The following is a 23,961-nucleotide window of genomic DNA, read 5'->3' as shown; positions in this document are numbered from 1 at the left end:
TGCAAGTTTGTTGTGTTTGTAAGACTTGTTGTGTCTTAATCCCCTGCGGTGCTTTTTATAGAGTTGTTTTTGAGTCTATGAAGTTGCTGAGTTTTGTTTATCGTTGAAGTACCTTATCATTCCTTTATGAGAAAAATCATTCTGTATCTGTCCCTGTCCTTGTGACTAACTTTACTCACCATGATACTTTTCACATCCATGTATATAGCAGCAAGTTACATGACTTAATCTTAGGACTGAGATTTATTCCATTGTGCATTCCATATGTGCCATAGTTTACTTATTTAGTCATCTGTTCTTAGACACTTGGGTTGTTTACAAATGCTGGTTATTGTAATTAGTACTGCTATAAACATAGGGACAGAGATGTCTTTTCTGAATTGTGTTTTGGTGCCCTTGGAGAATATCCCCAAGGGTAGATTTGCTGGGTCATATGGTAGCTCAATTCCTAGTTCCTTGGAAAGTGTCCATACCTACCAATAATGAATGAGAGTTCCCTTTTCCTACATCCCACCAATGCTGTTTGTTTTTATTCTATATGGTATGTGGCAGTGACACTGGTGTGAGATGATATCTTACTGGATTGATTTTCATTTCCCTGATGATGAGTAATGCAGAGCATTTTTTTAAAATGCTATTTGACCATCTGTCTCATTTGAGGAAGTTTTTCTTCATCTTTCCCATCATTATTTTGGCCACTCCTGGTGGTGATCAGGACTTAATCCTGGCTCTGCACTCAGGGCTCATTTCTGATGGTGTCACCACATGTAGTGCTGGGGATCAAACCCAGGTTGGCTGCCTGCAAGGCACACACCCTACTTCCTGTACTATTGCTCTGGCTCTTCCCCTTATTCTTAATAGGGTGGGTTGTTTGTTTTTTCTTGCAGAGTTTTACCAGTACTTTATATATCTTGGCTATTAATCCATTGTCATCTGTGTGGTATGCAATATTTTTTTCCCAGTTTGTAGGTTTTAGTTTTATTCTGGTCATAGTTTCTTTTGTGATGCAGAATCTTATTGTTTTGATGTAGAAGCTTCTTAGTTTGGGACCACATCCAATGTTGTTCAGGGATTGATGTGTAGCGCCAAGAATTTGAAATGGGGTCAGCCACATGCAAGGCGAACATCTTAGGCCTTGTACTAACTTTCTTGCCTGTGATATAATTTTTTTATAATTGTCAAATGTTTATATGTGAGACATGAACAAATTGAAATACAGTTGACTTGTTTAAAATTGTAAAGCATCTTTTGTAATAGAAGGTGCCATATAAGTATTGAAGAAATGTTCTTAAAACAATCCAAACTTTTTTTCACTTATGAAAATAAATATTATAGTGACAAGATTTTATTTCAGCATTTAGAATATGTTAGGGACTCTGCCAAATGCCTTTACCTGAGAGATAATTTTGACAGTTTTCGGAGGTCAAAACTTTATGGTATGTCTGTACTTTATTTAACAAATGGAGTGACTCAAGCATTAGATTTGTTCAGATTTTTCCTGAAGTTAGCTGAGGAGTATGCTCTTACTCCTATCCTTTGTTAATGTTTGAGAAAATACTATGAAATTATAAAATATTGCAGGCAAGAGCCAGAGCCAAAGCTTAATGGACTGGAGCATGTGCTCTGCCTGCAGGAGACCTGGGCTTTATTCCTTGAGTTGCATGACCCAGGCACAGCCAGGATTGACACCCCTCCTCCCCCTCAAGTACCATGACTGAAGTAGCTGCTGAGCATCATTAGATGTGGATACGCCAGATATATTACTGGCAAGTTGTTATTTTATGACTGAAATATGACAGCCTGGGGTTTTGTTCCATTCTTACCTTCTTTTCAAAGACAATTTTTCCTCCACTAGTACTACAAGCCCATATACCAGACTGCTCAGTATCATGTGGACCTAGGACTGAGGATTCACAGAATCTTAAGTGAATAGTCAGGTTGCAAAGATCTTATGAACATACCCTGTTTACAAGGTAACTTTGTTATTATAGATTTTACTGTAGGCCAGTGGGTAGAATATGGGTCAAGGTGGCAGATGATGGTTGTTTGTTTTCCCATCAGAATTTTAATTAGCTTATGTCAATTTCATGATCTTTGGTTCTATAATTTTTGCTTTATAATTATACTGAAAGAATCTCAGTACATAATTGAGGCATATATTTATCATCCTAATCATGTCTGCTCTGCTTTTTCATTCAGTGACTTGCTAATAGTTTAATCAAGTCCTTTGAACTCCATATTCTGTTCAGAGGACTTTGTTTGAAATTCCAGTTTATCTAACTGAAGGAAAAAATTTTTTGCTTTGATCATCTGACTTGCTAAACTTATTGGTACTTCTAGGCCTTTTCTAAGAACCATTTACTACCGTCATTCTTTCTCTTTTATTAAGCCTTTCTTCACTGTATCACTGTATCATTGTCATCCCGTTGGTCATCGATTTGCTCAAGTGGGCCCAGTAACGTCTCCATTCATCCTAACCCTGAGATTTTAGCAGCCTCTCTTTACTTGTCCTTCCCAATGGTGCCACATTAGAGGCTCTTCAGGGTCAGGGGAATGAGACCCATCATTGTTACTTTATTTGGCATATGAATACGCCACGGGGAGTTTGCCAGGCTCTCCCCTGTGCAGGCATCTTGGTAGCTTGCCAGGTTCTCCAAGAGGGAGAACTAGGCTATCAGATGCGTGATGCGGCCGCACGCTTCTGGCAGCTTGGTTTTATAGTCTCTGGAAGTTGGCCTGGAATTACACAGCGCCAGGGGCACTTTGTGGGTGTGACTGCTTAGCTACTGGAAAATGGGAGATCTGGGTGGAAGAGGCCCAGTCCTGATCTGAGCAGCCTTGGAGATCTTGGCCCTGGGTCCCGCATACCTGGGTTCCTCTGCCAGTTCCTTCATGCGTGAGGCTCGTCAGAACGTGTGGAGAGTGGCCTTGAGCATGGCTGCAGCTGGGTTCTGGAGGTCTTCAACTGCCGGGACTCTGCTTGGGGCAGGGAGGGAAACTCAATCCTTTTAAGCCTTTCTTAAAAATGTTAATATGAAATGACTTTTCTTAGAACGTTAATAAGTGATTTGGTAATTTTGCTTTACTCGTATACAAATTTTAATTTATCTAGATTATAAAGCCAAGGGACTTTTTGCCTATATATATTTTTGGTTCTCTTCAGTATTTAACTGTATTGCTTTTCAAATAATTGAAAGTTACTTGTGTAATGTTAAAAGATAAAGATTTTGAAGACAGATGAAGTTTGGTTGTACTTTGAGCAGAAAGAACAAAGAATTGGAAACTAAGATACAGAGTTGGTAGGTGCAAATAGAAAAATTATAAATAGTGTGAGTCAAGGTAATATTTACATTTCATTGGAGTAGATATTATAGTACATCATTTCAGAATTCTGATGAAACTGGTGTTTTAAAATAGTGAAAATCCTTGGAGTACAAACTGAACCATTACATATGCATTATATATCAATGTATATGTATTGAGACCTATAAAGTTTGAATACTGTTAGAATAGTTTCATAATGTCTTTTTTTGCAGAAAAGTGAGGTGCAGCCATTAAGTGAACCTATTTTTTTAAATGCTGGCTTTCTGAAAAACGTGGTGTGACTGTTTTGTGATGAGACAGTAATTACGTGGTGTGGTAGCTGGATCTTTGGAACAGCTTGTTTAGGTTCTGCTTCAGCTCCTGCTGTGCTATCATGCATTTTTCAGCTATGGAGAGAATGTCTTTCCTTAAACTTCATGAACCAGCCTCTCCATCTTCAGACTTTTTCTGTTTCTGCAGCTGTCTCATCCCTCATTCTGTAGAATTAGAGAAAGTTCTGCTTTGAATTAGGCTTTGACTTAGAGTGTTGTAGCTGACTTGATCTTCTATCTGTATCACTGTATCACTGTCGTCCCGTTGCTCATAGATTTGCTCGAGTGGGCACCAGTAACGTCTCCATTGTGAGACTTGTTACTGTTTTTGGCATATCAAATACGCCACGGGTAGCTTACCAGGCTCTGCCGTGCGGGCGAGATACTCTTGGTAGCTTGCCCGGCTCTCTGAGAGGGGAGGAGGAATCGAACCCGGGTTGGCTGCATACAAGGCAAATGCCCTGCAGCTGTGCTTTCGCTCCAGCCCTAATCTTCTATGTAGACCACTAAAATTTCATATCAGCTACAGGCAGTTTCTCTTACCATTCGTGTGTTAAATGTAGTAGCGCTTTTTGGGCAAGGGTTGAGGGCACTGGGGCTTAGTGCTCAGTAGTGCTCAGGCAAATCATTGTTCCATCTGGAGGTGCTTGGGAGGCAGTGCCATACCAGAGGTCAAACCTGGGTGTACTGCACATGCATTACAGTGCTTTAAACTATTTTCCTGGGTCCTAAAGTAGCACCTTTAATTTCTTTCAAAAACTCACTTGCAGCTGCAGCTTGAGTGGTGCAAGAGGTCTGTCTCAGCTTTTGATATTCCTTCCTTACTGAACTTTAATTTTATTTCTGTCTTTTGATTTAAAGTGAGAGGCATGTCAGTTGAACTATTTGGAGGCCACTGTAGAATTAGTATCTGACCTACTTTAATGTTGTCGTTTTGTAGGGAGAGAGGGTGCTTGAGGGGAGGGCTCTGGCTAAAGCATGCCAGTTTGTGAAGGAGCAGGGAGAACATTAAGTTCTGTTTCTTTCTCCTTTAGTAACATTGTTGTATCCTTTTAGGCATCTCAGAAAATCAACAATAGTATCATCAAAAGTCACTGATCACAGATTACCATAACAGATAAAGTGATGATGGAAATGTTTTTTTTTTTTTTTTTTTTTGCTTTTTGGGTCACACCCGGCGATGCACAGGGGTTACTCCTGGTTCTGCACTCAGGAATTACTCCTGGCGGTGCTCAGGGACCATATGGGATGCTGGGATTCGAACCCGGGTCGGCCGCATGCAAGGCAAACGCCCTACCCATTGTGCTATCGCTCCATCCCCCGATGATGGAAATGTTTTAAATGCTGCAGGAGATAAGCAAAATATGACACAGACATGGAATAAGCACATGATGTTGGAAAATGGTGCTGATAAGCTTAACACAAGGGAGACACACCCTTTAACTTGGAAATAATATCTGCAGAGTTAATAGCAATACAGTTAATACAGGAATACATGTGTTACATACTCACTGCATATATCCTGAAATCCCATGTTTTTAGTTATTTTATATCTTCAGAGGGAAAAAATAACAATATGACATCTGACAGAAATTCTTTTAATCTATGATACCGTTACAAATTGGGCTGGAGTGATAGCATAGCAGTTGGGCTTTCGCCTTCCACACGGCCAACCCGTGTTTGATTCCTTCACCCCTCAGAGAGCCCAGCAAGCTACCGAGAGTATGGAGCCCGCACAGCAGAGCCTGGCAAGCTACCCGTGCGTATTGGATATGCCAAAAACAGTAACAGTAAGTCTCTCAATGAGAGACATTACTGGTGCCCGCTTGAACAAATCGATGAGCAATGGGATGACAGTGACAGTGACCGTTTACATTAGCATTCTTATGGAATTTCTCCTCAAATTGAAAATTGATTAAATTTTCAAGGACAGAATAAGTCTCACAATCTCTAATATATACATTAAAGAATATAATAATTAAAGGTATCCCAATTATTAATAATATCCTAATTACTAGTATTCTAATACATCCTAATTAATGGGATTATAACCTATTTTTCTTTTGGTTTATAATTTTCTATATTACAGATGGCCAAAATCAAAATGTATTATTCCAGTTTTACAAGAAAGAACTTAAGTTTTTTTTCTTTAGTCTTTGGGCATAACCTGTTCTTATTCTTTGCTTCTATAAATGCCTTTTTTTTTTTCTTTTTGGGTCACACCTGTTTCTGCACAGGGGTTACTCCTGGCTCTGCACTCAGGAATTACCCCTGGCCCTGCTCAGGGAACCATATGGGATGCTGGGATTCGAACCCGGGTCAGCCGCGTGCAAGGCAAATGCCCTACCCGCTGTGCTATCGCTCCAGCCACCTATAAATGCCATTTTTGATCTTCCCCCTTTTTGTGTCTTGGTTACTGAATAGCTTTGATATAATTTCTCAGCTTATATTCATTAGAAATCTTCTTTTTGCATGGGAATAAAAAATGACAAACCAGTTATAGCCTTTAGTTAGACATTAAACTAAGATTCTTCTGATAGTTTTTACTGTTACACTGATTATCATCACCATTTCTTCTGTATGTAATGGAAATGTAATTGTCATAGGTTGATAATTTAAATTCAGCATTTTTCCTGTTAAACTTGATTAAAATGAAAGATTAATATGAAGTGATTCTTTTCTGTTTCTATGCTCAGGGATTACTTCTGGTGGGGTTCTGGGGGCTATATGGGGTGACAGGCATATGTCTGGCTTGACTGTGCAAGGCAAGTTCTTTACCTGCTGTACTGTCACTCCAACCCCTGTAGTATGGCATGATCCTAAATCTCTAGGTCTTATTGCATAAAGAATTACGGGGGAAAGATTTATCATATATTAAATAATAATTCCACTTAGTGTTTCTACTTAAACTCATAGATTTTAAAGTACTCTAAAACATAAAAATAATATTCTGCCTTTCTTAGACCATTTAATTACTCTTGTTATAATCAGTGGCTTTAATTTTGATTTCTAATTCTTTTTTTTTTTTTTGCTTTTTTTTTGGGGGGGGGGTCTCACCCGGCGATGCACAGGGGTTACTCCTGGCTTTGCACTCAGGAGTTACTCCTGGCGGTGCTCAGGGGACCATATGGGATGCTGGGGATCGAACCCGGGTCGGCCGCGTGCAAGGCAAACGCCCTACCCGCTGTGCTATCGCTCCAGCCCCAATTGATTTCTAATTCTTGTCTTAACCAATTTTTTATATATTAAACTGATTCTAGTGGTTTGACACATTATTAAAAATTTTTCATATACAGTAATGTCAACTGTAAATAATGAGCTTTTTACCCTTTCCTTTCCATCCTTATTTTTCTTCATTGTTGTGCTTTATTGCACTCACTAGAACCACTTGTCCAGCATTTAATACAAATGATGATAGAAGGCATCCTTGTAAACTTACTTCTTCATTGATGTGTGGTGTTTGCTGTAGCATTTATGTAGAAGCCCTTTATCAAATTTAGGATATTCAGGCTATTCTATGTCTGTCTGTCTGTCTGACTGTTTACCTGTCTTTCTATTTCAGAGCCTGCCTCCGGTGCTGTGCTCACAGGTCACTCTGGGTGGTGGTTGGGGAACAGTGTGGTTGCTTGGAATTGCACTAGGGTTAGCTGTGTGCAAGCCAAGTGTCTTAACCTCTGTACTAGCTCTCTGGCCCACGGGTAGTCCCTTTTCCTAGTTACCTAGTGGTTTTTTTTTTATAGTGAAAGAATGATAAGTTTTTCAAATGCTTTTATGCTTCTATTGTATCATGTTGGAATATTTAAAAAAATTTTGTTTTGTTAAAGTGATATATTGATATTTTGATGTTATGCCATCCTATGTTTCTGAAATAAACACTTCATAGTCGTAATACATCATCCTTCTAATACATTGCTAAGTTTGTTTATTGGATTTTGTTCAGGATTTTTATATGTATTAATGAGATTGGTTAATGCATTTCCTTTTATCAGTTGGGAAGGTTTTTTTTTGTTTTACTATTTAAAGGAAGAGCTTTATAATATTGGTACTAACGTGCCTTTTAATATGAGGAGTGTTATGTAAGAATTTATCTTAGATTTTTCAGCCATTAGTATCAAACATGTTTTTCAGGCTGCCAGTTTTCCTCTAAGTGTAGTTAAAGCTATGTCTGTGTTTTCATGTTTTATCATTGTTTCCAAATACTTTTCTGTTCTTGAACAGAAGTAGAAATTTTTAACTCTATGGATGTTTTTGTAACTGTATTTTGATTGTTACTATGAAATACATGTTGTGTTGTTTCAGCCCCTTATAGTGTTTGTTCCTTAAGTGGCCAACTAAAGGAAATATTGCATGTCTGACTCGATGGTTAGTTGTTGTCTATTTGCTTGCTAGGGTTGCTGTAGCAAAGTACCACAAACTGGGTGACACATGGGAGTTTGTTATTCCATGGTTTTGGAGGTCGGCAGTATGAAATCTAGGTCTTGACCCCACTTTGAAGCCACGGAGATGGGAGAGTGTATTTCTTGTCTCTCAGCTTCTATCAGTTCTTAACTTTAGATAAATTGTTCCACTTTCTGTCTGTGTACTACCATAGAGAGTTTTGTTGTTTGTCTCTTCATGGCTGTCTGCTCTCTGTATCTTTCATTTCTTAAAAGGACACCAGTGAGATTAAGTTCCATTCTAGTTTTACTTCTTTGTAACTAATGACATTTTCTATGACTCTCTTTCCAAATAAGAGGTACTAGGAATTAGAAATTCTTTAGACTCTACTTTATTATACCCAAAGACTTAATGGGTTTTTTTTGTATAACAACAGGTCTCACAATGGAGACGTTACTGGTGCCTGCTCAAGCAAATTGATGAACAAGGAGATGACAGTGACAGTGATAGTTCTTACGACATGTTATCTGTTTTTACCAACCAAAATCTGTCTTTAATTTATCTCCCTTTTGAAAACATATTTCCACTAGATTAGATTTTCCTTTGCCAAATGATTTTCTAATGATACTGTCTTCTGGCTTCCATTGGTTCAGAAGTCAGCTTTCATCTACGTTTACTCAGTTGAACACAAACCTCTTCTCTCGCATGGTGCTTTTAATATTTTTACCATGATAGTTATGACTGTTGCTATGATGGTTTTCCAGTGTTTATTTTTGTCTCATTTTTATACTATATGGTACTCCAATTACATATTCTAAACCCTTTGGTTGTATTTTATTGTATATCTTTCTATTTCTTTGTTTTCCATTTCATATATTCACTCCACATGTGTTCTTTGGACCTGTTTTGGGTCATGAGTCTTTTTAAGTGTCTAAAATGCTGATACATTCATATAGATATATTTTTTGAATTTTAAGATCTTGTTTGAATTTGATTTCCATTTTTTCTTCAAACTTGCAGTGTTTCTCTTTCTTGAGCATGTCATCATAGTATTTTAATAGTTCTGAAAACTTGGTAGTCTAAGTTCCTATGTCTGTTGCTGCTAATTTATTTCTGTTGGTTTTAGGCCATGTATAGTTTCTTTATCATGAATGGTTATTCTTAATTGAAAGATAGATACTGTGTGAAAAATGAAGAGAGAATATTTTAAAAATACCTTGTTATTCTTGAGAAGAGATTTATTTTTGTTTCTGAAGGGTATAGTGGACCCTTAATCCAGGTAGGGATTGATATTTTAAGTTATACTTCGTGAAACTGCTCCAGTTTACCTTTTCTCAGGATTCCAGGCACGCCTCTCAGGAACATCTCAACTTTAGTTTTTGCTGACTTATATTCAAAAAGTTGTCTCTTCTCATTCTCCGTTTCCTCTTAGAATCCACTTCATTGGCCAATCCTTGTCATGAAAATGTATGCCCAAAATATGTGCTAGCTACTTGGGGTTTCTACTTATCTATTCACAACCTAGATTGTTCTGTCTAGGTTATTTTCAGTGTTTTCCAATAGTTATTCTTTTAGTGTTTATTTGCATTTCCTAGTTCTTGACCAGAAGTCTTGATTAAAATTTACATATTTAATTAGAAAAATTGGAAAATACTGTGACTTAATTTTTTAAACTGAGTAATGACCTTCAAAAGCTCTTTCTTGGTAGCTTATCAAGCATTTTTTTCTGTGTTCATACTTTACAGTATGGAGTTGAAGTTGGGTGTTCATGTGTACCAGAGAGACACTGAGTACCACTGCAGTGGTTGGATAACCAGAGTTATAGTATATATGATAAAATTAGACCTCAAGCAGATAAAATTTAGCTGTTAGAAAGAAAAATGTCTTTCAGGCTTAGTATTAATTTTGGCAATGATCTCTTTAAAACAAGGAGTCAAGATTTTGATAATTTGGTTTTACTTGTATTCCTCTGGATAACCATTTATTAGAAATTTGGCTATCTTGTTTGTTTTTAAAAAATCCTCTGAGCTTATTAGGATAGTACTTGAAAAGTCAGCTGATAAAGAGTTAAGTTGTATATAAAAATAAGTGTTTTCCCATAATATGTTAACTCACTTTTTATTCAATTATCAAGCAAAATATTCTTTTCATCTTTGCAGAGCTTCAGAAATAATTATTTCATCACTTATTCCTTTTCCTTAAAATTTATTTTCTTATTTACTGATCAGAAAGTTTTTAACATTATCAAGGATTCCATGCAATTCCAAGATAGGATAACACCAGTCTAAAAACTCAATTCTTTTCTGTCTTCACTGCTTACAGACAGGGAACACAATCTCTTCAGCCTGGACCTATGTAGAAGAATTTGGAGAAAATAAACAGGTAAGAAAAAGTCTGTTAGGAATATTAAGTGATATATTTCATTTTCAGAAAGTCAGTGATTGATTTTCTAGTGAAATATTTTGAACTATTTTGGTTTTTACAACTTTGTTCATCATAGATTCATTAAATTAAACTGGTTTGCATATTTTAGGCCTTCTGAAACCATGCTAGTTGATATTTTGACCACTAATTATGAAAAAATATTTTGAGATATGGAGTGGATATGTTGCATGCATGTGTATATATTTTATAATTAGCTAGTGTTTTTCAAACTTATCTGGAAATGGAATTCTTCTCACCAAAATTCAGTTAAGTTATTATTGATGTAGTTTGAAAAAACAGATTTAGTGCACTTCATTAATTTTTTTCAAACATTGTATTTAGAAACATAAACCTAGTAGGAAGTTAAAGGTTTAAGTTAGAGTAGAGTTATAGTAAAAATTACTGTAATCCAAATTTTATTTCACATGTAGAGACAAAAATAATATGGTTCTCAGTGTAGCTGACATTTTACTAACAGTGCACTCTTTATTTTTATTTTTAATTTTATTGACTCACCGTGAGATAGTTACAAGCTTTCATGTTTGGGTTACACTTTGTTCCTTCTCTATGCCTCATTTTTTTTGTTTGTTTGTTTATTTTTGCTATTTGGCTCATACCCAGCAGATGCATAGGGGTTACTCCTGGCTCATGCACTGAGGAATTACTCCAGGGATGCTGGGAATCAAACGTGGGTTGGCCGCATGCAAGGCAAACGTCCTACCTACTGTGCTGTCATTCCAGCCCCTGCACCTCATTGTTGAAGAGGGAAATACTAAGTCTTATAAAACTATTACAATATTTAAATAGTGCTCATTTCATTGTAGTTGTTTTTGACACATAGTGTATGCACCACGCATATTTACTACATACTTTATATACAGAAGAATATACTGTGAGACATAACTAACTTCCAAATACAAATGTCCTGGGCCTTTATTTAATTTGCAACTTTTATGTAGTTTTGGAATACAAGGACTGCTATTACCGATAGAAGTGAAACTTGGAGATGTTCTCTCTCATACAAGGCTGTTTTCTTTTTCCTAGTGAGTTAACATTTTTAAGCTGTTGTAAATCCTAGAATGCTGTAGTTTAAGTCATAAAATTTCCTTCTTAACACTGCTTCTTTATTAATCTCTTGCCAAATAGTTTAGAAACTGATAATAAAAGGAATCTGACATTAATCTCAGTTTAAAGGTAGGGGACTAGTTATGGTTTGGTTTCAAGTTCTTTGAAAGGAAAGTACATCTGGGCATAATATCAGTACAGATTGTTAGATAATTGTCTTATACTTGATCCTCTGAGTACTTTTTTCTTTGTTCTGAAGACATTTGAATTTTAATAGCTGTGTTTAGCATAGTTTTAAAATAATTACACTGTTTAGTTTTTAATGTTTTCCCATTACACAGTATCCTCATTAGTATTTCTTCACAAACTGAGTTTCAGAGCCCAGTGAAATAACTAAGGTCAAACAAGCTTGTGAAAAATTGAGTACTACATAATCCCCTTGAGGAAAAACAGTGCATTTTACCATATTGAAGAATTATACCAGTAACTTGTTTGTTGTAATCCTTGGGTTTTTTTTTTTTTTTTTTCATAAAGATTGTACAAGATTTTTAACCCAAGGAGTTTTTGTTTTGAGGCAACTTGAATTACATGGGATGTAGTTTTGGAAACCCAAAGAAGTGGGAATTTTTAGATAAACATTTAATTGGGTGTAGTTAAAGTATAATAAAATCACCTTTTTATGATTTCTACATATACCTGTGAAAATGTCAATACAGTCAAAAAAGCGAACATTTCACTCAGCCAAAAAGTTGCTGCTTGCCCCTTGGCAATTCATCCCTCCCTCCCTTCTTTCCCAGGAAACTACTGATCTGGTTATGCTCACTATAAATTTTACATTTTCTGCATTTCAAACCCTTGTTTTTGAAGGTTTAAATTAAAAGATACATTATAATGAAATGGTTAGTTTTTTAAATAGGACATTTATGAATATTGTTTTATGTAAAGTTCATGATTAGAATATAAAATACAAATAGTTCTTTCAAAATTATTTTGGAAAATACAAATATAAAGTAATTTAGCAGGCTAGGGATGTGGTTGAAACAGTAATTGAAAGTTGTTAACTATAAATTATAAAAATCTTTATAACTGGCCTCTTGATTTGTTACATTTGGATTGAATGTACAAAATAATGTGTTAACCTTTATATTCTATTATAGATGATTCTTTGGGGGGCTTGGGGGCCACACCTGGCAGTGCTCAGGGATCACTCCTGGCTGACTCTGGGGACCGTATAGGTGCTGGGGATTGAACCAAGGTCAGCCGCATGCAAGGCAAGCGCCGTCCCTGCTGTACTACGATCCAGCCCCCTGTGGATGATTTTTTAAAATTTATAACTGATAGAAGTGAAACTTGAAGAGATGCTCTCTTTCATACAAGGCTGTTCTCTTCACTTTTTTCTTAGTGAGTTATATTCTTGGTATATGCCAGCCATATGTTATATTCTTGGTATCTTCAGTGCTATTTGGACATTTTTTATCTATGAAGTTATTTCAGTAAGATGTTACTGAGTTATTTATGTCTATTGACTTAGAAATTAAAACAGTAAAATGAAATTTGGAAATGAAATTCTAAAAAATGCTTGAAGTTACAAAGTTCCTAAACTGTATTTCATATTTTAAAATGAAATAATAGTTGCATTATAGGTTACTTGCAGTTTTGAAAAGTATTTTGGTAATAGCTCAGAAAAGTTAAGTGTAGAGTTACCATCTGATCCAGCAATTTCATTCCAAGTATTTACCAAGATAATTGAAAATGTATATCCACAATATCCCAGACCTTATTCATTAGGATAAACTGGTGGAGACAGCTTAAATGTCAGGTGGCTGATGCGTAAATGAAATATTAACCATATAATGGACTACTGTTCAGCCACACAAAGGAATGAAGGCCTGGTACATCAACATGTATAAATCTTGAAACATTGTGCTATGAAGACAGTTTATAGTGTAAGATTTCATTTTATATGAAAAGTTTTGAACAGGCAGACATATATTAACCAGGAAAATTAGTGGTGCTGGGACTGCCAGTGAAAAAATGGGAAATGACTATTCCTAGGACCGGTGTTTGTTTCAGGTGATAAATAGATGAAGAAGATGTGTATAGAGGTATTTGTATTATAATCATATAAACACACAATGAAATATTTATTAGCCATAAAAGAAAGAAATCCCACCTTTACATATAAATGGAACTAGAGGATATATGCTTGTTAAGTGAGATGTCAAAGATTTATCACCATAGTGACAGTAGTGTTAAAATATAAAATTGTGTTAAATTAGCATGCAGTCTCCTTCAAATGTACACAAGTTCATGACAAAATATTTTGAATTAAAATAATTAATAAAATATTTGTATCAGTAATAAAACCAAAACCAATAAAATGACCTAAGGGCTTCATCATGTACTGAAGATGTTCAGAAGGGCAGTAAACACATTTTTAATTTTAAGGGAAATCCAAATAAAAACTAAAAGATGTATTACTTCATATATTACTAGAACAACTGTTACTTTAAAACAGTTATGGATATCAAATCATTGTGAGGATGTGGAGCAACTTGAGCTTTCGGATTTTACTGTTGTGATGATGTACGTGGTTCCATGGAGATCTCTTGACCAGTATCTGTCCACACAGGTGAAGGATAGAGTAATGATAGTACATACACATATGTATGTGGTCATACTGTGGATGACTGCCCACAACAGAAGGAAACAAACTCTTATTGTATGTAATTTGAGCCAGTTTTTGGAATTGCATTGAAAGAAGGAGCTAGAAATTAAAAATACTTTTAAATATGCATTATATGAAGTACACATTTGCCAAAACCAGATAAAAACTAAGCTTTGATAGACATCAAAAGGTTTCCTGTTACTGAAAGCCCTTGACTGGGAAGGAATCGGAGGACTTCCGAATCCCTGGACATGTTTCATTTATTTATTTTTTGGGGTGTTAGTGACATGGGTTACACAATTATCAATAAAATCAGCACATAGAATATCATTTTACAGCATGCAAATTATATATCTATGTTAATAAACTGTTGGGCTGTAGCCATAGCACAATGGGTAGGGCTTTTGCCTTGCACTCGGCCGACCCAGTTCGATTCCTCTGCCCCTGTCGGAGAGCCCAACAAGCTACCAAGAGTATCTCACCCGCACAGCAGAGCCTGGCAAGCTACCCATGTCATATTCGATATGCCAAAAACAGTAACAACAAGTCTCACAATGGAGATGTTACTGGAGCCCACTCGAGCAAATTGATGAGCAACAGGGTGACAGTGATAGACTGTTAAGAGAATGAAATAATAGTATAAAACTTAAATTCTGAAATTGGCTCTGTGTTATTCCCTTAAGAAGGAGGAAAGAAAATAACCTCCCAGGCTGAAGCAAAAACATGGAATTGAAGAGCTAAGGATGTTCATTAGGAAGAAAAACTAGGGATAGGCAAGTAAATACATGCTAGGAGTTCTGAGGTATTTATAATTCCATAAAAGTCCATGAGCTGAGGTTTTTTTTTTTTTTTTTTCTTTTTGGGTCACACCCAGCGATGCTCAGGGGTTACTCCTGGCTCTGCACTCAGGAATTACTCCTGGCAGTGCTTGGGGGACCATATGGGATGCCGGGGATCGAACCCGGGTCGGCCGCGTGCAAGGCAAACGCCCTACCCGCTGTGCTATCGCTCCGGCCCCGAGTTTTATTTTTTATGACATAAATTGAGCTAGAGCAAATAAGATGTCTCAGATTATCACACTACTAAGTATCTAAAGTTTAATATGTATCTTCTAATCTCTAGATTTTTTTTCCAATTATAGTTTTAGTTGTAATAGTTTTGGGAAATGATTGAAAAATCTTCTAAACATTCGAAGCTCCGTATATCCTGATTTCCCATAATATTGGATTTTTAAAAATTCCATTATATCTACCAGTAAAGTTACCTGTCAGTTGTATGTTTTGAAATTATTTAATCTCCTTTATGATGTGAGGACCCATCAGTTGATTATAATACTTTAAATTCAAGGTTCACCATAGGAGACTATCCCAGTGTTCTGACTTTAGTGCTGTGCAGTTCTCCATCTTTGTCAAACCTTCCCCTTGAAGGTACTTCACATTTTAGGAATGGGCTGTATTTGCTCTTGAATAGAAATAGCCCAAACTAAAGTTATTTCTCTCCAGAAATTTCATTTTCTCATTGATGAAATGTACTATTTTAAGATTTGCTTTTCTAAGTAATAATGTCCATGACCACATTGTTAAAATTGGGAAGATTTCAATTTAGCTAGTCATAACATAGATACATGTTTATTAGGGAATTAAATGTAATTGTATACTAATCTTCTAGAGGTGAGAATAAGAAGTTTTAAAAGCAATTATTTGAACTACAGGAACATGAGTATTTCTGTTCACATACTCAGTTCTAGAACCCATTAGGCCAAGTGAGTAATTTTTAAGAGTGAGAGAAAAGATTCATTTTGTGATATCTAGAGTTGTCCTACTTAGAATGTTAGAAAGACAAATAGGATTAAAATAGTTGCTTATCCAATTTCAAAATATTGAGAATATTTTGAATTGAATACTTTAACTATTTGTTTCTTTTAGAGCAAACTTTTTATTGATTTTGTGATATACATAAAATAAAATTCTAAAACTAGAATTTGCTAGAAATTCAACTATATTTAACTGATTTTTTTTTCATTTTTTTCTAACTAGGTCCTTTCTGATGTTGCTTGAACTTGAGCTTACTCTTCTGCAGTTGATCACATTCGTGTTTGCTAAATATTAAGTCCCATGACAAAAGTAGAGTAATGTTCGATCTTTTAGGCCTTTCATGTGGTACCAGGCAATATAGAAAAAATGTACCTGTACATTGGATGACCTAATACCTTTTCTTCTATTCCTCAAAAACACTACAGCTTTTATAGATAATCATTTTGTAGTCATTGTCACATCTGTGGCTTATTCTACTCTAAGAACATAGTTGAGTTTTTGGAAAGTACAGGATTTACAATATTTGGTCTCTAAAGATTCATACATATATTGATATTATAATTAATGAAGCAGGAAATTATTGGTATATAAAATGAATATTGTGGAAGTAATATTTCAAACATAACTGGTTTTTAAAAATAATTTGGTTTAGATATTTGGATTTTCTGTACTATAAGTTGATAATGGTTTCTTGAAGTTTATTTTATAAAGATGAGTCCTTTTACTGTTTTATGATACCAGTAGTATTCTAATGTTAAATTTGTGTGTTAAGTTGTATAAATGTTTATATTAGTATTTAAATAATGAAATATTGGGCAGTTAGTTTACACCAAATGTTTTTTGCAGTCTAGGGTAGATGTTTCTGCTGGTTTGACACCTAGTGCACTTTAAAAATAAAATAGAAATATGAATTCGCTGTTTTATCTTTCTCCATGGAATGTTCCTTAGTGTTGGAACAGAAATTAAAGAAGCCCATTTAGAGCATGAGAAATCAGAAGTTGTCTTTTTTTAATTAAAAAATGCAAAACGATAGATATCTAAGAATGCATTCTATTAATTAAGATCTCTAAAGCATTATGTCATAAAAAGTAGTAACAACTGATTTGCAATGGCAGTGAATGCTGAAACGATCTTTACCAGCATTAGAGTATTATCACGACTTTGAATGTTAGAACATTATGTTAAACTGTGATTAGAGTTTTAATGCTTTGTCTCTTTCAATTAAATTTGTGTCCACAAAGATGTGCAGCATAATTGTTCATGTATTTATTTACAGACTACAATTTCCGTCGCAGCTCAATAAATAATCTTTCCCCTGTTAGTGCCACCCTCTCTTCTGGGACTCCCAGCGTGCTTCCTTATACTTCAAGGCCTTATTCCTATCCAGGCTATCCCTTGTCACCAACCATATCACTTGCTAATGGCAGCCATGTTGGACAGCGACTGTATATCTCCAATCAGGCCTCATTCTTCTGAAGAAAATATTGTAAACATTAGAATGAAAGTTTCTTTGTAAAGCATGCAAATTAAAATTCTATTCTACTTTAGAATCGGATTTCCACATTTGGTTTTAAAGAGATAAAATATGTATTTATTCCAAGATAGTAAATGTCAGCTGTAATTCAGAGTAACCTGTGGTTCTTGAGCTTATATAAATGCAAAGTTTTAAAAGTTATTCAGTGGCTTCACTTGAGAAAGGTGCAACAAACTATTCTTTTTAAACTTGGAATTTTAAATACTTCTGGTTCCTACATGGGCAGTAGAATCCAGTAAATTTGTTAAATTTCTGCATAATAACTTTGCTGAATAGCGTTTCACTAATATTAAAGCACCTGCAGACAGTGGTTATGCTAGATTTGATTACTAAGGATCACTATCTGATAGAAGATTAAAACAATGATCACACCTATTATGCAGAAAGAAATGAAGGGCAAGAGATTAAGATGCAGATTTTTACACAGTATTAAAGTAGCATTCTACCATTGTGGTCCTTGAACATAGCTATAAATATTGGTTATTTGTTAATAGAAATAAATGATACTTTTGCTGTTAATGTATTTAAGGGTTTTATAGTTATGCTTCATTTATGTTTTTGATATTCACTGTATAGTTGTTTGAATAATAACTGTTAATGTTTTTTAATGTTGAAATCATGTGTTGTTTAATTTTGTACTTGAATTCAAATTCTTTGACATTAAATATATGATGCTTCTAATATGGGTATGTTCTTTTTATTTATACACAAAAAGATTGATTTATAATCACTGTTACTTGAAATCAATTTCCCTTACTGGTATATAGGTACAGGTTGTGTCTCATAGGACCAAAGAAGAAAATGTTACAAGTTTCTTAGTTAAATAAAATCACAGCAGTGAAAATTATTTTCAGGGGACAGCAGAAATAATTTGTTGATGTACCAGTGAGGCTTCCTCTTTTACTTATGAATAATTAATGAAAGCAGATCATTTTGACTTAATAGTTTAGCAGTCTACATTTATAGTAAACTTCAAATAAATGCTCTCAAGATAATCAAATCTTTCCATTATTAGCTATTTTTTTTAATCAGCTGTATGGGACAACTCTATGGGACATAGGATTTGCATAAAAAACCCAAAGATTATGTTGATGTATCCAAATGCAGTACTTCATTTTCTGGGTTCTTGCTTCAGTTTTTCTCATTTAAAGGAGTAGTGTTGTTTTTCCTATGTGTGAATTGCATGAAATTTACAATCTAGTATGACATTCCTTTCAAGTACTCCTTCCCCAAACTTAAGAGTATTTGTCAACTACTGTTGATAATACATTTAAGATGCAAAGGTAACAGTGACTCCTAGTGAGAAGGAAATCAGACACATTGTTATATTTGAGATGTCCCAAATAATAATTTCAAGTTGCCAAATAGTTTTTTACTTTGAAAAAGATTTAAACAAGTAGCTTACCAATCACTGAGTGTATCTGGAAATGAACAATATATGGGAAGCATCAACTTTGGTTTCAGGTTTGATTTACTAGTTTGCCAAATAACATCTCCTCGAATTTGGATACTGAACCATATTTTCCACATCTGTAAAATAAATATACCTTTTAATAAAGGTAAATAGCAAAAACAGGCTGGAGCAGTAGCACAGCGGTAGGGCGTTCGCCTTTCATGCGGCCGACCCGTGTTGGATGATTCCTCCGCCCCTCTCCGAGAGCCCGGCAAGCTACCAAGAGTATCGTACTCCTGTGGCAGAGCTTGGCAAGCTACCCGTGGCGTATTGGATATGCCAAAAACAGTAACAAATAAGCCTCACAATGAGAGACGTTACTGGTGCCTGCTCGAATAAATCGATGAGCAATGGGATGACAGGATGATTTTGTATAAATAACAAAAAGTGGTAGCTGATGCCATGTGGGTGTAATATAATTGTACCCTTTTTTTAATGTCTCCTGACTCCTCTAGCTGAAAAAAAGAAATTAGTACACTCATATTAAACATTGTCTCTTTCTGTGATCTTAGGGCTCAGAAGTAACTTTATTTATTTTTAGTGTATAGGAAATTTATTTTGCTTGTAAACCTAGCTACTCAATTATTGTTTAATTCTTACGGACTTCTGAGGGTTTCTCTCGTCACTGGATCACAGGCTATGACTGATGCATAAGGTGTTTGACAGCCCACTGTGAGAGAGAAACCAGTGGAAAGAGCCATTTATCAGATTTTCTGGGCAGCTTTGTGCACAGGACAATGGCTGAGATGTGCACTATCTCTGAGTATGTGTTTGGTTTCATGAGCCATCTTGCATAAACTTCTTTGTAAGCAGAGAGAGGTTATGCAGAATTTATTTCTCTGATTCTTGGTAATTTGGAGTGGGAAAGATTTCTCTAAAAATGGCTCAGAAACTACAAGTCATTATAGAAAAGTAAGTCTGAATTTTAGTTCCAAATGCATTTATTGGCAGGTATACTCCAAAATGAAACCTGAGTATATTCATAACACAGTCATGTCCATTTCAAATTACTATAATTCTTGCTCTTCAGACAAAAAATTGAGTCACTTTCATTCCTAGTTTTTGTATGAAATTTGTTTTTTAAAAAATGAGACAGGTCTTTATATATAATTTTCAGCTCAGTTTTAACATTCTATTCATACACCACCCTTTAAATGCTATGATTGTAAACAAAGTTTCTTCACAAAAAAGGTATCAAATGACTAAATAAATTACAAACTTTAACAGAATTCTGGAATCACTGGAAAAACTCAGTTTGCAGTGGACCTTTAAGGGTAAAAACATTGTGTCTAAAAAATAGAATGTAATAAACAGCTTTTAATTTTGCAAGAAAAATATTTTTTTTCTGTGTCATACCTGGTGATGCACAGGGGTTACTCCTGGCTCTGTGCTTAGGAATTACCCCTGGCAGTGCCCAGAGGACATGGGATGCTGGAAATTGAACCCGGGTTGGCCATGTGCAAGGCAAACGCCCTACCCACTGTGCTATCGCTCCAGCCCCTGCAAGAAAAATCTTAAGTGTCTTGATATTAATAATTACTTACTGGCAGGCTGCCATCAGTTCATCTAAAAACTCATTAAATTTGATATTAAAGATGATTAATCACATTCTAAAATATACCTACTATAGGAGGTCTTTTATTTACTCAAATAGGAGTGCTTTTTATATTGTCTTATAAAATAATGTGAGATAGGAGTTGTTACTTTTTTTTTTGCATGAGACTATCTCAGCACTTTTAGTATGCCTTTGTTTTACTTTATACACCTAGATTTTGTCATAAATTAACTGTATACATGGAGGCTTTCTGAGATCAACTTGTTGACAAAGGAAAGTGTTGGGACTTAGTAATCAGAAAAATGGATGCCATCAACCAAATCAGGTCTCTGCACACCTTCTAGATGTATGAAATAAGAGCAAAACCCACCAAACCACACATGATCTGTTCCTTCAGTGTAGAAAGAACCAGAAAGAACAACTGTAAAGAACACAAATTCTAGAAGTTCCTTTTTGAGGCCATGATAAAAACTATGAAGAAAAAGGAGTATGAAGTGGGGGTCCAGATGCTAAGGGTGACCTAACAATGTCTACACCAACTGAAAAAAAACCAAACAAATCCTGGTATATACAGGCGTTTTTGTTTTTTTAAAACAGCACTGAGGGGTGTATCTGGCTATGTTCAGAGCTTGCTCCTGACTTCCTGTTGAGGAATCATTACTTGCTATGCTCAGGGAACCAGGATATGTGGTGCTGGAGATAAAACTTTGGCCAGCAGCATGCAAGGCAAATGCCTTAACTCCTACAGTATCTTCCTTACTAGCAGTCCTAAAAGGCATTGCTTTGGGGAAAAGAGTCCACAGGCCTGTGGGATGCCCCTTTAGATCTGGGTGTAAACAGGGAAAAAGGAATTGCAAAATCAGTTATACAAGACAATCACAAAAACAAATGGGCTCACAAAACCTCTAACCCCTCCCCCTCAAATTCCATTAAAAATTGTATTTGCACGGTCAGAGCAATGGTACGGCGGGCAGAGTACTTGCCTTGCATGCGGCTAACCTGGTTCCACTGCCAATATGGTCTTCCCAGTATGAGCTCAGTGACCCTTGAGTGCAGAGCCAGGAGCAAGCCCTGAGCATCTCTGGGGATGGCCCAAAGACAAACCATAAGCTGTGTTTACTACTGAGAGAGGGCATTCTTGAATTTCGCATTTATGAACCACAAAAGAAAAGTGCTGCCCTATCCATGAAATCAAAAGACAAAAGCAGTTTAGTAAGTAAATATTGTAGGTGGTGAACATATCAGCAACCAATAACAGAAAACAGGTACACAATAAAACTAAACTGAAATATCTTCACAGAAACCTTTGGCAGTATGAGGGGGGAGGCCATCCTTATAAGAACTCTTAAGTGGTTTTGTTATGTTTTTGGACCGTATCTGCTGATGCTTAGGACTTCACTCCTGCCTCTGCTCAGGGATAACTCCTGGTGGCAGTCAGGGGACCACATTGGCTGCTGGAGATTGAATATAGGTCTTCTGTGTGCAAGGTGCAAGGCAATTGACCTATCCACTGCACTATCTTTCCAGTCCCTCAGTCTCTGAGAAATGTACGGAGTTAAAGGATTATTTAGTTAAGAGAGGACTAGGAAGATGCCAACTGAAGCAAAGATTGCTAATATTCTGCATATTGTAAGTTGAAGTATAAGACGACAAAGGTGGAAATACTTGCATGTTACATGTTTCAACAGTGAAATGATTCCAGTAAAAATGGGAAAGGGTGAGAGGGAAAGAGAAAACGGAAATGAACCCTTGGTCTCAAAAAATGGTATGTAGCATGCAGAGGATGCTACTAGTAGTGAGCAAGCCAAGTCCTAAAATATCAGAGGCAGAAAGTCACAGAATTTTATAAAAGATGTAAATAAGATCATCACCAGGGCAAAAACTAAAAACCTACTCACATATTGGCAGATAACAAAATGAGAAGCAACTGAACCCTCACACGAATAGCACCAGGTGGGGGCAAGTCCATTGACTGTTCTGCTAGCTGGTGAGACGCTGGAGTAGACGCGTGTGTTCGGGAATAGGTGCGTTTTCTAGTGTCTAGACATTAGCATCAATATTTGCTTTCTGGGTGAAGGCAGTTGTATCTGGTGTGATCAGAGCAGCACCAATAGCTCTTGAGGGCGTGTCCTTGAACTGAAAATTGTCCACTGGGCGGTTTCTGCCAGGTGTCTGTCCAGCAATTGTTTGAGCACTCGTGTATTAAATCCCTTTCTGCTGGAGATACCTAGAATGGTTGGTTTCTCCCGTGGGTTGGCAAGTATGCCCTGTGCTGTCCCTGTGAGGGCAGCTGTTTCTAAGTTGGGGCTTACATTAGTCACTCAGAGTCACCACTGTTTTGCTCTTTGTGATAAAATGCACTATAAGATTAAAATCCATGGAGGACAGTGCTGACAAAAGGACAAATTTATCTAGGTAAAATGTTAAAACATTAGGAAAAGAAAGGCCAATATTCTCTTAGTTTATAATATCCATCCAAACAAACAACAGGTGAGATGTTAAAAATTGAAGAGACCCAATTTGCTCGAGCAGGCACTGGTAACGTCTCCATTGTGAGACTTGTTACTGTTTTTGGCATATCAAAAACGCCACGGGGAACTTCCCAGGCTCTGCCGTGCCATGCGGGCGGGATACTCTCGGAAGCTTGCAGGGCTCTCCGAGAGGGATGGAGGAATCGAACCTGGGTCGGCCGCGTGCAAGGCAAACACCCTACCCGCTGTGCTATCACTCCAGTCCTGAAGACACCCAATGAGCCTCAAGTTGTCATAGTAGTCTAGGACTCCATTACAGGCTACCTCACCTCCCCTCTGTCCTTAGATTCATTTCTGCAACACTCAGACCCAGGGCTCACCTAAGAACACACCACAGGAAGAAGTTTCGTATGTTGTGTTTTCTTTAAGTTGGGGTGCAAGTGAAGAAGAGAAAAGCAAATAAGTTAGGGTCCAAGCTTCTGCCTGGTGCTTCAGGAGCCATTTCCCCACACTGTATTCTCCAGTTGTCCTCTTCAGCTGAGGTTTGTGTTTGTTCCAGAAGCATTGTTCCATAAGGGTTTCTGAAATTAAACTTGAGAGTTTTCCTGCAGAGGGAAATGTCTTCTAATTTATGAGTGAAAACAACAACAACAAACAAAACCTACTGTATCTGAAACCTGCTTAAATAAAGATTGTTCACATTTTTAAGCAATTATAAAATATATAAGACAGTCTCTTGCCCGCGTGCCTGGCTGTCTTCCCCGGGACCCCTTAGAGGGTATGGGCTCCAGCTTCCCTCCCCACTCCGAGCAGAGCTCCTGGTAGCCGAAGACCACCGGAACCTAGCTACAGCCATGCTCAAGGCCCCTCTCCACACGTTCGGACAAGCCTCATGCATGAATGTACCGGCAGAGGAACCCAGGTGTGTATAATCCCATCAATGGCCAACATCCAGAGATTGAAAA

The 23,961-nt window shown here is 36.5% G+C and overlaps 1 protein-coding gene across 3 annotated transcripts in view; it reads left to right on the top strand.

Moving 5' to 3' along the window:
- RBM46 (RNA binding motif protein 46) overlaps nucleotides 1-18,192 on the top strand; it is a 47,781-nt gene extending 29,589 nt beyond the window's left edge. For all 3 annotated transcript variants that reach the window (XM_055144626.1, XM_055144627.1, XM_055144625.1), the window contains 2 exons: nucleotides 10,335-10,394; nucleotides 16,206-18,192. In XM_055144626.1, coding sequence (XP_055000601.1) covers nucleotides 10,335-10,390 — 56 coding nt within the window. In that variant the 3' untranslated portion in view covers nucleotides 10,391-10,394; nucleotides 16,206-18,192. The remainder of the gene's footprint in view (nucleotides 1-10,334; nucleotides 10,395-16,205) is intronic.
- Nucleotides 18,193-23,961: the final 5,769 nt, after the last annotated feature.

Source organism: Sorex araneus, chromosome 7, assembly GCF_027595985.1.
Source record: "Sorex araneus isolate mSorAra2 chromosome 7, mSorAra2.pri, whole genome shotgun sequence".
In the NCBI taxonomy this organism is placed as follows: Eukaryota; Metazoa; Chordata; class Mammalia; order Eulipotyphla; family Soricidae; genus Sorex; species Sorex araneus.
This window is presented reverse-complemented; position numbering and strand designations above follow the sequence as displayed.